The 16,754-nt window shown below is 31.7% G+C and overlaps 2 protein-coding genes across 2 annotated transcripts; one reads left to right on the forward strand and one right to left on the reverse strand.

Moving 5' to 3' along the window:
- Nucleotides 1-839: 839 nt before the first annotated feature.
- On the reverse strand, nt 840-4,239 carry LOC107627745 (D-glycerate 3-kinase, chloroplastic-like). The gene is made up of 10 exons (XM_088506144.1): nt 4,186-4,239; nt 4,007-4,078; nt 3,731-3,863; nt 3,061-3,446; nt 2,847-2,926; nt 2,678-2,729; nt 2,463-2,576; nt 2,084-2,158; nt 1,240-1,290; nt 840-977 (listed from the first exon to the last, which is right to left on the reverse strand). Exons 1-10 carry the CDS (start codon nt 4,237-4,239, stop codon nt 840-842), a joined length of 1,155 nt encoding a protein of 384 aa, XP_088362270.1.
- A 9,794-nt stretch (nt 4,240-14,033) lies between these two features.
- LOC107625844 (protein LURP-one-related 15) lies at nt 14,034-15,918 on the forward strand. The gene is made up of 3 exons (XM_016328574.3): nt 14,034-14,424; nt 15,047-15,274; nt 15,519-15,918. The coding sequence occupies exons 1-3, from the start codon at nt 14,179-14,181 to the stop codon at nt 15,663-15,665; spliced, it is 621 nt and encodes a 206-aa protein (XP_016184060.1). The 5' UTR covers nt 14,034-14,178; the 3' UTR covers nt 15,666-15,918.
- Nucleotides 15,919-16,754: the final 836 nt, after the last annotated feature.

The following is a 16,754-nucleotide window of genomic DNA, read 5'->3' on the forward strand; positions in this document are numbered from 1 at the left end:
TTGCTTTTGAGAGCAACAAAAGCAACATTTGGTAAGTGTTGCCTTTGGTTAAAAAACAACAACACTTCAAAGGTGTCTTTGAGACAACACTTTTGCAATGTTGTCTTTTCTCATATTTTGACCACTACTAAAAAATATTGCCTATTTGCAATAAAATTCAACCCTTTTATGTGTTGCTTATAAGTTTGAATTTGCAATACTTTAAAGTGTTGCCTATTAGTTTTGAATATGCAACCCTTTAAAGTATTGTCTTTTCTTTAGGATATGCAACCTATACAAGTGTTGTCTTTTCTTTTGGATATGCAACCTATACAAGTATTACTTTTTCTTTTGGATATGCAACCATACAAGTGTTGTCTAATATTCAAAATATGCAACTAATAAAAGGGTTGCCTTTTTGATAAAAATAAAAATTATTTTTGTAATAAAAATACAAAAAATTAAAATTTACAATAAATTTTTTTGTTTATACATGTGTAATTATTTTAATTAATAAATAAATTTTGCACAATAGAAAAAAAATTATAAAAGAGACAAAATAACTAATAATAAAATTCTAATTAAAATAGTTATTAAAAAGTTCAATTAGTATTTCAAATACATGTTCATCAATAATTCTCAACAAAATAATAAAATTCTTGTCTAACAATAATTGTCATAACAAAATAGTAATTAATATTTATCAAAAAGATGTCATAGATTGACCAAATACAAGCTGAAACTAATTAATATTTTGCGATTTCGGGTTGATCGTTAAACTTCAATGGCAAGGTGATTTCCATCAATATAAGAGACATTAGTGGAAGAATGGTAACAGAGGTATCTGCAGGTGGCTTCTGTTAATACAGCATAGTAACATCAGGAAGGATCAAAGCAGACAAAGGAACAAGCTGAAACTGACCACACCAATGCTTCAAATTGCAGTTGTGGTTATTGTGCAATGTGGCACCTGCATGATGCAGTCCACAATTTAAAACCTTGAATCAAATCACAATCCAGTAAATGCAGGTTTTGGCATAAAAGAGGTAAAAGATAATAGAGAGCAGTATAATTAACTAACAACAAATGGAGGATACAAACATTTATTCTACCCGAAGCATGGAAAATGTAACTACTGCACAGAAAACCATGCATACCTAGTTTTATTACATCTTAGCAAATCCTATGGGATAAAACAGGAATTAAGGATCCGTAGCACTAGGATGTAACAGAATAAGACTAACCTCAAATTTGGTCTACCTTTGCAAGTGTTTCCCCAATCAGTTTCTTCAAAACACTCTGTCCAGGATCCTACTCACCAAATTTTCTAGTTAATAAGAATTAGACATGGACAATACTAAAACGCAAGTTCTTGTTAGGTTGGTTGCTCAGTGTGTAATAGTTCAAAACTTGAACTGAAAAGCATCCATTTTATTGTTTGAAAGACAGTGGATGTTCCCATCATATACAAGCAAGACCATAATGTTTATCAAAATTGTGTAATTCTATTTCATAGGTGGGAAACTGGAAAGTGACTTCTCTCTGAATTATTGAAATCATAAACCATCATAACTATGACATCCATTTATATTCTTATGGAAAATCACCAGTCATTTAAAAAGTTAGAAACAAAATAGGCAAACTACCTTTATTGAAATCATAAACCATCATAACTATGACATCCATTTATATTCTTATGGAAAATCACCAGTCATTTAAAAAGTCAGAAACAAAATAGGCAAACTACCTTTTCTGCTCTCCACACCAGATATCTATGTTGAGCTTCGAGATTCCGGGAAATCTGGGATTCATCAGTCTCTTTAACGGATTTGCTTACCAACTCCAATCATACCTACAAGAATAATATTCAAAGGTCAAGAATTAGAAAGCCTACTGAGATTACCCTTAGCAAAGCATGATTTATTAATGTACCATGTTGCTGGGATTACCTTGTAATAATCCTTGAATGCAGAATATAGAATTTCATAATTTTCTGGGCTTGAATTGAACTTTGTCCAAATGACAATTGGTGAAAAGAACTTTATAGATTCACTTGTGAGCTTCCCTCCCCATGGAAAACTAAATATGAATTTCTAGTTCTGACCTGAAGATCAACAGCCTTCACAACTTCCGTAGGAAGAGGCTTGAAGCCGAGCATCCAACCCTCAAATAACACAACCTAGACAGTCATTCGTGCACAATAATTGAAGTATTAAAAACTCGACATCTGTATTTGTTTCATGGCAGGGCTAACCCCAAAAATTTCATTATACTCTTAAGTTTAGTTCAGCCAGAAAACCATTTTTCTTTTTTTTCCAAAGCTGGATATCACCAACCTAATAGCCTTATAAAGAATTCATGTTAATCGACATCAATAAGATTTGGTCTGTTTGCCTTTACTTCATCGGTTACAACGTGACATTAATTTGTCACGAAAAAAGAAAAAGAAAAGGGATTAAGAATTACAATAGATAATATGTTACCGTAAGGGGTCCTTCGACCTCTGGCCAAGTTGAAGGATCAGCTACTCTTCGACAAATCATGTGGATAACTACCTCAAGAAGGGAATTTCCCGGATTAGCTTCTCTTAGTTTACCCTGCAACCAAAATACATAATTTGTCAACAAAACAAAACAAAAAAAGATCAAGATGGTGGCACTAATGGAAAAGGCACGAGGTGATTACGGCTTTCTTATACCTGACCTTCAGCCGTCAAATAAAAGTCATCTATAGATATTGTTGCCGACTTCCTGAGAATTTCACCATATGATGTATCAGTCATATGTTAGCACACTTCACTTTCAGACAGTAATTAGTACAACAAAGGATAATAAATATACACGATTGCTTCGAAGTTTAAAGCAAACCTGCCAGTCTTCTGAAAAAGATAATCAAGAGCAAAGACAAGGGTCGTCTTTCCACAACCTTGGGGAGCACTAAATCCAATCTGAGCAATAGTGCAGAAATATTTATGATTAATTGATCATCACTAATATTCGGTATAGATGAAGGAAATTAATAGTAAGCTGCATAAAAGAAAATGAAACATTATAAGGGAAGAGAGAAGTGTGCAATACACACTACTAAAGGAGGTACATCTTCTTCATTTTTGAATGTCGACCAATGTTGCTTAATCTGATCTTCACACCAGAGGAAGACCGGTATATAATATTGATAGATCCTAGCTTTTTGAGGCACCGTTAAGTACAACTCGTTCAACTGAAACAATTGAGATAGCAGCCGACCGTATAACAACCACTTATCTATGTACTCTGCAACCATCTCTGCAGTCACACCTATTTTTTCTAGCAAAGGCCCTGAGCATATAAACTCAAAAAGGTCCTGCACAGAGGAAACTTGAGCCGGTTTCGTAGGGAATACGGAATATAAAGGACCTTGCCTGTATTCATTGATGCCAAAAGTATTTGTTGAATTAAAACCGTGTTGCAGCCATGAATTTCCACTGCCTACATGAAGGAATTGGAATCATAAATGGTAGCTAATTTTTTGCAGAATCACATGAACATACTATATCAGCTCCAGAAGAAGAGGGGAGGAAGAAAAACAAACGGAAAAAATTGCAGCACAGTGTATAGATTCACATAATTTAGAAAAACACGTTTCAAAAACTAGTCCAATAAGTACATGATGAAGATTGATCCATCCATTTCAAGATAACCTCCATTATGACCATTATCTTAATTGATTCAGAAGCTCGTAATCTTAAGCCAAAGATATTCGCCATTCTCACCTTGTAGTGATGTGTTTCTTGGGAATGATCGATGATTTTTAGTTGTTTCGTAAGCCTCCGAGAGAGTTGCCACTGTAGCTTGTGCAGCAGAATATGCAACCTCTGATCCAACCAAAGCTGACAGAAAAGCAGCCTGCAAATAGGAAATTCAATACTGGCATAAAAGTAGTAAATGTTATTTAAGTTAATCATCATCCCCCTCCTTCACAAGCTCCCTCCCCTGGCCATAACCCTCCATATACTCCAATAGTCCACCAGGAACACCAAGATCATCACCTTCTCCATATCTACCAACACCAATTTCTCAACCACCTTATCATACTCCAACTCCACCACAGGCTCCTTCCCCTGCTCATAACAACCATCACCTAATCCTCCATATGTTCCATCACCAATTTCTCAAGCTCCTTCGCCTGCTACCCACAACAACCATCACCCAAACCCTCCAAAAACACCATCACCACTTTCTCACCCTCCCTATAGTGCTGCTGCTCCAACACCAACGTCATCACAACCACCATACAATACTTCCCCTGTTTAATATAAGAAACTACTTATTTGTACTTGGAGAAAAACAAAAGATAGAAGAAAGAGTAACCAATGACTGAGACAATATAACAAACAGAAAGAGCGCAAAGCTGAATAACAAGCTTAGTGATAAATATAACAAACATAAGGCATAAGGAACAAATATAAAGTGAAATAATTCTCAAACAATTCAAATTCAAAGTAACAACAGGAATGCTATTTGCGTGACCTAAACTTGTCAATGGGAAGGATATGTAAACAGGTGCTAAAATAGAGCAGAAAAAAGAACGGTAGAATCATCAATACCTGCAGAAGAATGCCAAAAATGAGAATCTCACCAAAAACATGAGCAGTGATAATCGAACAATGACTGGCGGTGATGAACGTGAGCAGAGAGGATCGAAGCTCGACGAAAAGAGAAGTAGAGGATCGAAGCTCAACAAGCAGATGATCGAATCTCAACAAGTAGAGAATCGAAGCTCAACGAGGAGAGGAGCAGAGGATCGAAGCACATTGACGAGCAAAGAGGATCGAAGCACATTCACGAGAAGAAAAAATCGAAGCTCATTAGCGAGCAGAGATTGATATCGAAGCTCAATAAAGAAACGCGCGTCATCATCGAATGGATTGAAGAACAACAGACGAACGAAACATTTGGAATGAATTGAGGATTTTGTGATTTTATTAATTGAAATATTTTAGGAATTTTGTTAGGGTTGTGGTTTTAGGAACGAAACATTTTGGATGGAATGGATTGGAGTTTTCTTCTCCCTTTTTCCTCTTTCTCTACACAATATAGTTTATTTTTGTTTTTTAAAAAATATTAAAAAATTTTAAGCAACACTTGAAACGTGAAGACTAAAATAAATCTAAAGGCAACTTTTAAAAAAAGTAATATATTATTTTTATAATAGTTGTTTTTGTATATTTAATATAGCAACATTTAATAAGTGTAATATATAAATATTATAAATGTTGTTTGTTTAATTTATTAAAGCAACGTTTTTTATATGTTTTTTAAATTGATAAAAAATAACAGTTATTAACAAGGTGTTGTATTAGCTTTATTTTTTTGCAATAAATTTTAAGTGATGCTTTTAACCACTTTAGACAACATTTTTTAAGGGTTATTTATCGCATATGTTGCAATAGCTCAAAAATGTTGTAGTGACAAGAATTTAACGAGGAAAACCCCAATTACTGGAGAAAAAAAAACCACGGCCGTTGTCAAATGACAACCAAAGAATATCACTATGTGAAAATTGTTACAACACATAAACTTCTTTCTCTCTAACACCGGCACCCCAGTACACCCACACTCTCAAAGCAAATATTTAACTACACCTCACAACACTCTCTAATCAAAGAATATAGAGAAAAAGAAAAGTCAGATACAAGCTTTAAATATTTCCGACTGGTGCAAAAAATATAGAGAACTTAGCCTCATATTTATAGCCTAGGCCACCCACTCAATTTGCTATCCTAAGCAATGTGGGACTAATTCAACCAAATCCTAACAGACATGACCTAACCTATCATGGCAAACAGAAATAGATAAACATTTAGCACCAAACACACGAGGATAAGAAGAAACAGATGTAGAATCTAAAGGATTACAATAAAAATTAGGCATAACAGTGGGAAGAACTCGAACAACATTGCTTGAAGGACAAGAAACAGTAGCACAAGTCATAAATTAGAAACAGATGATGGAGATCTAGAAATAAAAAGTCGATGAAATTGATATACACTGTTTTTAGGCACTCCTTGAAGCAGAATCTGATGAGTTCTCTGAAATTTAACTACACAATGATTAGCATGAAATTTAAAGAAATAATTGTTATCTTGAGCATATTTTTGCACATTTATTAAATGTTCAGACATATCAAAAGCATGAATTAAATTTCTCAATAAGAACTTTCGATTTGTATTAAGAGATATCAAATAACCATGAACAATGTATGAGATACGTGTACCTATTTCATTTCCTAACAACACCTGATCTGGATCTGTAAATTCTGAGGCAGAAAGTAAGTGTGATTGATCAGGTGTTATATGATGTGAGGCTCCCGTATCATTTTTAGAGAAGTTTGAAGTAGTGGCCATAAAAGATCTTGGATTGTGAAAACTTGATGGAGTGAAGAAGGAGAAAATGATGAATTTGTTGAATTTTGACCAGAACAAGATTGAGGAAGAAATTGCTGATCATATCTGTGAAAATATGAAATGACAGTGTGACTAAACTTACCACAAAGTTGACATTGTGGGCCTTGATGAGAATGAATTCAGAAATCTTGATCCTCTACCATAACCTCTAGTAGCTCCTCTTCCTCCTCTTGCCTGAAAACCTCTTCTAAAACCTCTACTAAATGATGTTTGAGTAAAATTGGATTGTATTTGTCCCAGATCAGTTTTTCGAAATCTCTCAAGCATATCTTCATGCCCAAAAAGTAAAGATTCTACTTCCAAAAGTGTGATGATTTTAGATTTTGACATAACCAATAAAAGGAGTAGAAAATATTCTTCTGTTAACCCATTAGAGCATCAATGTGCTCATTTAGAGTGAGTTCACGGCCAATTGCAGCTAAAGAGTCTATCTGAAGGGTATTTACAAATTTGATTAATTAATATTATTAATATTATTGATATTATTATTAATATTATTAATATTAATAAACGGTTACTAACCGTTTAGTACCATTTGGTTGAAGGGACACAACCTTTTAAGGATTGTGTATGTTCAAAACATTGTGTCTATTGGCTAAAGGGACACAACTCTTTAAGAGTTGTGTATATTCAAAACATTGTATCTATTGGTAATAGAAAAGACATAACCATTTGTATACGTAACCAATCATAATTGCTATGTGCAATATGTATAAATAAGTCCTTGTTCACTATTTTAGATAGGACGTACTAAGTGTACAAATTACTCAACCATTAAGAGATTTTCTTTGTTCAAGAGAGTTGAGAATTTCTTATTATTGCTAATTAAGAAATTCTTAGGTTTCATTGTATCCTGGGAGAGTATTGTCATCAACCCTATAGCAACTAAGTGTGGGGACAAATATCTCTCTAAAGAAAGCGATCTAATCGTGCCTTGAAACCACTACATAAATATAAGATTTCGTCATCTTCTCGTATTCATATACCCAACAATTTTAGAGAGATATTACTTGAAAATGGCACAAGATCAAAACACTACGTTCAAGGTCATGAATCAAGAGTTTGTCAAATTAGATCGCTTTGATGGAACAAACTTCAATAGTTGGAAGGACAAAATAATGTTTCTTCTTTTATTTCTCAATCTTGCACATGTGATTAACTCAAAGACTACACCAATTGCCAATGCTGCTGGAAATTCCACACTGGAAGAGGAAGAAAAGATTTTTCAATTGAAGAAGAAACGTGATGAAGATACTATTGCATATCGAGGTCATATGTTAATTCAATCACCATTGGAGATTTGGAAATCTTTGGAAGAAAAGTACAATACTAAACGACAAGGAACAGATAAGTTTATTATGATAAATATTTTGAATTTATTATGAATAATATTATGGATCAAATTCATGAATTACAAATCCTTGTAAGTAGACTTCGTGATCTACGAGTGGTGATCCCTGAATCACTACAAGGTGAATAATAAATTTTTAATGAATTTGATAACTTTTGTGAATTACATAGTATTGTGCATCAATCGTCCGCTCTATATACTCTGCAACAAAATGGTTTGGCGGAAAGGAAAAATAGTACCTTAGTGGATATGGTTAATTCAATGTTACTAAATGCAAAATTGCCTTACAATTTGTGGGGTGAAGCATTATTGACATCATGTCATATCCATAATAGGATACCATCAAGACATAGAAAGGTTTCTCCTTATGAAATTTGGAAAGGAAGGAAACCTAATTTAAATTATCTTAAAGTGTGGGGGTGTTTAGCCTTATCGAGTTCCTGATCAAAAGAGAACCAAATTGGGGCCAAGAGCCATAAAAGGCGCTTTTATAGGATATGCTCAAAATTCTAAAGCATATAGAATATTAGACTTAGTGTCTAATGTAGTTGTTGAATCAAGAGAAGTAGAATTTATTGAAAATAAATTTATCAATGATTCAACTTCTAATTCAGAGTATCTCCAAAATGATATTAATATTTTACAAGAAATAAATAATCAAAATAATAAACGTCTAAACGACAAAGAGTTGATTGAACCAAGGAAGAGCTTGAGAGTAAGAAAAGAAAAGGACTTGGGTCCAGATTTTATTTCTTCTCAGGCTATCACCTTTTTGGTAGAAGGAACTAGGAATTCTGTAACAAACAAGATTCCTATTGTGATTAACATAGAGGGTGATCCTCAAACGTTCAAAGAGGCTATGGCTTCAAGGGATTCTGCTTTTTGGAAAGAAGCAATAAACGATGAAATGGACTCAATATTATCTAACAATACTTGGATCTTGGTTGATTTGCCTCCAGGATCAAAGCATATAGGATGTAAGTGGGTATTTAGAAGAAAGTATAACACTGATGGTTCATTACAAACCTTTAAAGCAAGGTTAGTGGCCAAGGGATTTAGACAACAAGAAGGTCTAGACTATTTTGATACCTACGCACCTGTGGCAAGAATGACTTCTATTAGGGCTCTTATAGCATTAGCATCCATACATAAGCTTCATATACATCAAATGGATGTTAAAACGGCCTTTTTAAATGGAGATCTTAATGAAGAAATTTATATGGAGCAACCGGAAGGCTATGTGCTACCCGGAAATGAAAAGAAAGTTTACAAATTAATTAAGTCTTTGTATGGGCTAAAACAAGCGCCTAAACAATGGCATGAGAAGTTTGATTCAGTGGTGTTATCAAATGGCTTCTCACATAATAGTGCGGATAAATGTATTTACTCAAAATTTACTAAAGATTATGGAGTAATTATTTGTTTATATGTTGATGATATGTTGATCATCGGAACAAATTTAGAAGGAATTCGTATAACGAAGGAGTATCTAACTTCTAAATTCAAGATGAAGGATTTGAATAAAGTTGATACAATATTAGGCATAAAGGTGCATAAGAATGAAGTTGGCTTTACTTTAAGTCAATCTCATTATATTAAAAAGGTATTGGAAAAGTTTGATCATCTCACAATTAAAGAATTCAATACGCCGTATGATCCTAATCTTAAATTAGAAGGAAACATGGGAAGACCTATAGCACAATTAGAATATGCTAGTGCTATAGGAAGTTTAATGTATGCAATGCATTGTACTAGACCTGATATAGCATTTGCTGTGTGCAAATTATCAAGGTTTACAGGAAAGCCTAGCAATCAACATTGGAAAGCTATAACAAGAGTTCTTGGTTATCTCAAGAAAACCATAAACTTGGGATTACATTATAGTGATTATCCCGCAGTTTTAGAAGATTATTCCGACGCAAGTTAGATTACAAATCTTAGTGATAACAAATCCACTTCAGGATGGATTTTCACATAGGTGGTGGAGCAATAAGTTGGGCCTCAAAGAAACAAACATGTATTACACATTCTACTATGGAGGCTGAGTTTGTAGCTTTATTAGCCGCAGGTAAAGAAACGGAATGGTTAAGAAATTTGTTATATGATATAAAGCTGTGGCCACAGCAGACGACAGCCATTTCAATCTTCTGTGATAGTGAATCAACCATGTCTCGAGCATATAACAAGGTTTATAATGGAAAGTCTAGACATATAAGTTTGAGACATGAGTTTGTGAGGCAACTAATAGATGATGGTGTAATTACCATCACTTATATAAGATCTCAAGGAAATTTAGCAGACCCTTTGACTAAAGGTTTGTCAAGGGATAAAATCAAAGAAACTACTGCTAAAATGGGATTAAAACCTATTATTGCTAAATGATGGGAACCCAACCTTATTCTAGTAGACCACTAGTTTCAAGGTTTAATGGGTAATAACAAGTTATTTAGCAATTGGAGTACTAAGGTATAGGATTTAGTGCTATTTATAATAAATTAGGAGGGTGAGTTTAAACTCTTAATGGAATTATAATATTATCTATCAAAAGATTCCACCTATATGAATATAAGAGTGGTGCCGCTCTAATCGAGAATTTTAGAGGTTTTATTCTCGTAAATATTCATGAAACCAGGATGAGCACAAAGCCATATAAGTGCTTAAAATTGTAAACTCTTGAACTTGGAGGGTATAAGTAATGTGTGTGATTTTTGGTACTAGCATATGGAGTATAGGTTTAATCGATTAGACACCTATTACTTCGTTAGAACTTTAAAATTTACACTAAAAGAATGTTTAATCTTAGTGACACATTCTTTATGCATATACTTGTATGATATTTAAATTTTGTAAATAGTGGGGGATTGAAGGGTATTTACAAATTTGATTAATTAATATTATTAATATTATTAATATTATTGATATTATTATTAATATTAATAAACGGTTACTAACCGTTTAGTACCATTTGGTTGAAGGGACACAACCTTTTAAGGATTGTGTATGTTCAAAACATTGTGTCTATTGGCTAAAGGGACACAACTCTTTAAGAGTTGTGTATATTCAAAACATTGTATCTATTGGCAATAGAAAAGACACAACCATTTGTATACGTAACCAATCATAATTGCTATGTGCAATATGTATAAATAAGTCCTTGTTCACTATTTCAGATAGGACGTACTAAGTGTACAAATTACTCAACCATTAAGAGATTTTCTTTGTTCAAGAGAGTTGAGAATTTCTTATTATTGCTAATTAAGAAATTCTTAGGTTTCATTGTATCCTGGGAGAGTATTGTCATCAACCCTATAGCAACTAAGTGTGGGGACAAATATCTCTCTAAAGAAAGCGATCTAATCGTGCCTTGAAACCACTACATAAATATAAAATTTCGTCATCTTCTCATATTCATATACCCAACACTACCACAATCTGAATCTGTTTGAGATATTCTATGGCTGATAAGCCTGCTTTCTTGATGGTTTGAGTTTTGATTTTAGTTGTTTTACTTGAATATTGGAGGTTTGAGAAAAATAATCTTAAATCCTCTGCCATACTTGATAAGCAAAAGCCTAGTTCAGCATCTTATTCTTGATTAAAGTTTTCATGGATGAGAGTAACCAAGTCATCAAGTAATGATCGTTGATTTTCCATTCTTTATATGCTGCAGATTTAGTGTTTGTTTGTCTCTCAGCTTCTGTTGAAAATTTCTGAGAAATATTTTTTAGAATTAGATGATCTTCGAGTGAATTTTCTCCAATTGCATGAAGAGTCAACTGCTGCCATGTTTTGTAAGAGTTCTTATCAAGTTTGTCAAGAACATGTGTGGAATGGAAGGATTTGTTGGTAGAAGCTCTGGTGTTTAGTAGAATGATTTTAGCCATGGATCTGATCAAGCTTTGGATACCATGTTGAATTTTTGTTTATGATGGATAGAATTATGCAGAATTGTAAATGTGAGAATTAGAGAAGAAGTGTGAATTCACTATTTTCTTAGACTAAAAGAAGCTGATTGCTGTATTTTATTTTTCTGCCATTACATTGAAGGGTGAACCCTTTCATATATCATAGTCTCTAGAAGTCTCTTAACTAACTCTCAAGCTAGCTAACCGTTTTTCTTCTCAACTAATTCAGTTAGAAGAGGATCACTCCTTTCAAAATCTTTATATAAGTCTTCTTTCTCTTTTATTTATCTTATACTCTTTTTAGGAGTCGGGATAACAAATATCGAACTTAAAATTTTTCGATTATAGATATTCTGATATCATGTTATAATAACATTATTTTTTTTAAAAAAATTTAAACTATAAAAAAAACAAATAATTATATTTTTAAAATATTGGAGATAAAACCTATATAATTAAGTATTTTTAAGATTTAAAATATATATAATTAAGTACCAATAGATCACCCAGGTGTTTGCTTTACGTGGATACTTTATTTTGGCATTTTGCCAACTATAGTTTCTTCTTGAACCAAAAATCATGAGAGAATAGATCACATCCTGTTTGGGATGGACTGTGGATACCAATATTCGTTTTTTCTGCCAAACATGTTTCTCTCCAACCAAATACCATACAAAATAGAGTACGAAAGAGTATAGTTTTAATTTATCTTGGGTTTAATTATAGTTCCTACTAATAGTTACATTAAAAGAAAAATAGACTATTTTTATCTTTGTGTTGAGGTTTAGGGTTAAATATCTAAGAATATTTTATTTTTTATATATAATATGAACATCCAATTGTATTCTTTTAAATTATAAGAATTTAATTAAAAATTTTATAAAACTATAAAGATATAAAAAATAATTAATATTTTATTTAATTTATAATTGTTATTTTTTAGCTAACTTATCATTAAAGTGATATGAATTCATTATAAATTAAATTATTTAAGCAATAATACTTACCTTTAAAATTAAACTAGATTAATAAAACTTTTACTTTGTTTATATTTATGTTCAGCAATTAAGATTTAAATTTAACCACTTGAAAAATATATCAAATATTTTATTTTATTTTTCAAGATTTTGGATAATAGTAATACATAATATATTTTAACTAAATTTTAGAATTAAAAACAAAAAAAAACAGCTATGCACAATAAAAAGGAATCCAGGCGTTAAGATTTAATGCAATTAAAGAGAAAATCTTAAATTGCCGTCTTTAAAGGTTTATCTTATCTCCAATGAAAGAAAGAATCCAACGTCCGCCTTCCGTTGTCGTGTTGAATATGAATTTTTCCTTTTCTTTATTGTTATTTTTGTTCATAACTTATTAGTTCAAAATGAATAAAATCTAATTGACACTCTCTAAATATTAGTATTCATATTTTTATTATTATACCCGACATTAAAAGAAGTCAGGTAAAGCGATATAAGCTTAATCTTATTTATTTAAATAAATAACTAATTTTTTTAATATTTTTTATTAATTTAAAAGAAAAATTTTAATAATCTTCCTAATAAAAAGAAATAATTATCTACTATTAAAAATAAAGAATAAATGATTATTTGTATCCATAAAAGATGAAAACACTGACATATGTACCCACACTAGATCGAAACTAAACTTGTACCCATACAAGATGCTCTTCGTGTGACAAAAGTATCCTACGTAGCGCTCCAACCCTCCAAAGACAGGGTACTTTTGTCACACGGAGGGCATCTTGCGTGGGTACAAGTTTAATTTCGATTTAGTGTGGGTACATATGTTAGCGTTTTCATCTTTTATAAATACAAATGGTCATTTATTCTAAAGATAAATTCTAAAAAGTCAAGAAGCAATAGCTCAAATGGCATAATCTCTCCATACTTAATTAAGAGATTGCGGGTTCGAGTCTCCATATCAACTCTTGATACCAGAAGACGTCGAACACTATCCAAAAAAAATTTGAACCTCACGGGTCTAAATTCAGGTAATTCTCGGAATTATTATTATTATTATTATTATTATTATTATTATTATTATTATTATTATTATTATTATTATTGATGATAATAGAATCGGTCGAATATGATGAAGATATAACAATTATGATTAAATTAATTAATTAATCTGGTAACATATATACACAAGATGGTACTATTTTGAAACCGTCCATCCCTATATAAAACATTTGAAATTTCCTCCTTCAATTCTTCCTATAAGCACCTTCCCTCTATAGATCCTTATCGCGTTACCGTCGCGAACTTTGACTCTTTCATTCATATACATTATATATAATATATTATAAGAAATTAAATGTCACACTCACACGTCTAAGTTTAAGCCTTTAAGGCAAGGCGTATATAAATACACATAAACCAAGAGAAAAATACACATAACATCTATATATCTATCTAGAGATTTTTCGGTTCATCTAGTTTTGTTTAATTATTTTGAGCTTCAACCTTTGAAGCATGATGCAAAATCACCAGCAGCAGAAGCAGGGATTCGGCGGCGGAATCATTGGGCCGCAGTATTGTGCTCCATATAATGTTGACCTAGCAATTGTGAGGAAGGTGTTGACTTTGGCTGATGGTTTTAGTGTTACTGATATTAATGGACAAACCCTCTTCACCCTTAAGGGGTCCCTTTTGACCCTCCGGGACCACCGTGTCTTGCTCGACGCCGCCGGAACACCCGTTGTTACTCTTCGCCGGAAGGTTTGTCTTCCACCATAGATATTTAAGTTTAGGATATTTTGATTTCATATTTTTTCATGAATAATATAATTTCATTTTGTTCATCATAAAAGATTTGAACCATCGAGAATTCTATTAATGAATTATAAATATAATCTAACTCGATATCTATAAAAAAAAAAAAAATCAAATCTGGATAGCAAAAAAATTTGTTAAAAGATTATCTAAATTAAATAGTTCGTTGGGTATTTTTTCCGAAAATTTTAGATAATGAGTTAATTTATTTATTATAATATTTAAAAAACTTTATTCATTCTATTTTTTTTTTTTTTTGGTGGATGAATTTGATTCATTCTATAATTATATTAGAAGTCATAAACAAGATAAGTTTTAATTAGTCTATATAACGTACCGATGATAGTGTTGTAACAAAATTGATCTTAATTAATTCTTAAATTAAATATGGAGGAGTTGAATTTGAGAAAGTTATTACTTATTAGTGCAATTAGTTATGGTGCTTCATCTTGAATTTGGGTATTAATTGATTTCCATTAAACTTCTCTATCTAATGCATGACTTGTCATCATTATTATTTAAATGAAAACTTATGATATTGATCCAAATTTAATTTGAATTTGTGTAGCTTATGACGGCACATGATCGGTGGCAAGTGTTCAGGGGTGATAGCTCAGATATGAAAGATTTGATCTTCAGTTTAAAGAGATCATCTCTCTTCCAGCTGAAGACCAAATTAGACGTGTTCTTAGCCCATAATACAGAAGAAAAAGTTTGTGATTTTAAGGTTAAAGGAAGTTGGTTCGAGAGATCTTGTGTTATTTATGCTGGTGAATCTCTCAACATTGTGGCACAGGTAATTAAGCCTTCACTTCTATAATTATATTATGTAGTTAAATTTGAATTAGATTAAATGGCTAAATTTTAACGGGTTTAATTTTTACTACTTGTTAATGTAATATAATAAAATTTTAGTTTTAGTGATTTTAAGTATATGAAAGTTAAGCCCATGTTAATAATGTAATTCCTTTTTTTTCTTTTTTTTTTCTTTTCCTACAATCAAATTATAATATTTACAATGCAATATCATTTGGCTGCAGATGCACAAGAAGCACACTGCTCAAAGCATTATGTTTGGGAAAGACAATTTCATGGTCACAGTGTATCCCAACGTTGACTATGCCTTCATAGTTGCCCTAATTGTGATCCTTGACGAAATCAACCAAGACAAGAACAGTGATTCATAATGATTCAACTTTGTTTATTATGTTTATGTAGTTTTCTTTGTTTTGGTTCTTTCAATTTCTTCTAGACGTTCACATATTACAAAAAGTAGAGTGAACAGATTTTGTGGCCGGTCATATATATATATTTGTTTGTAAATTTATTTGAATACTTTTTTTAATTTTTTATTACTTACGACTTACGAGGTATATATATTACAACCACCAATAACTCCATTTAATAACACATTTTAAGACATTGTACTTTAGGATTTAAGGGCGCGTTGTTAGTTAAAAAAATGGACTAGCTTCCTATAATCTAAAAATGAATGACTGAAAATATTCCTAAGTATAATTTGCTATTATCATGACTTAATTTCCGAAAAAAATCTCCATGTACTAGACAAGCAACACGAGAATTTTTTTTTCAATATCTTTTAATAAAGAAATATAATTGAGATGTCAAGTTAAATGGTAAATATAAACCATGTTAGCAACTCTTAAGAAACTGAAATGCTTTTATTTCGTTGGTACATGAAACTCGTTCTCAAAACATATTGTAGTTGAAGTTCTACACTACCAGTTTCTTAGTGAATGAGACCTCATGGATCACTAAACATGAACAAGACCCAAGTTATTTGTAAGAAGGAACACTTCTAGTTCTCTCTTCAGACTAAATATCATCAAGGTACTTTGAATGAAGACCAATTCACTTTTTTTTTAAGAGTTCGTAAAGCTTTCATTGAAAAGATGTACCGCTAAAACCTTCAATGCACTAAAGTATCAAAACCTTGAAAGTCTTCACACTGTTGTTTCCACGATCGAGACTGATCAGGTAAGACCCAAAGATATTAATCCCTCCATTGTTAGAATGATAATAACATTGGCACATTCAAAACCTATCATCCTAATATTAAATTATTTCAAAATAAATTAAAGGTCAGTTCAAATTGACTTTTAAAAAAATGCTTATTTTTTCTATTTTTTGAAAAAAAATTTTCAATAGACAAAAGTCATTTTACATTTGAATAAATTTTTTGAAAAATATTTTCAAATATTAAAAACGTCTTTCACTTCTATTTTTTTCCTTTTAAAACAAAATATTATTGGCTT

Source organism: Arachis ipaensis, chromosome B2 (assembly GCF_059453495.1).
Source record: "Arachis ipaensis isolate K30076 ecotype BB chromosome B2, ASM5945349v1, whole genome shotgun sequence".
Taxonomy (NCBI): domain Eukaryota; kingdom Viridiplantae; phylum Streptophyta; class Magnoliopsida; order Fabales; family Fabaceae; genus Arachis; species Arachis ipaensis.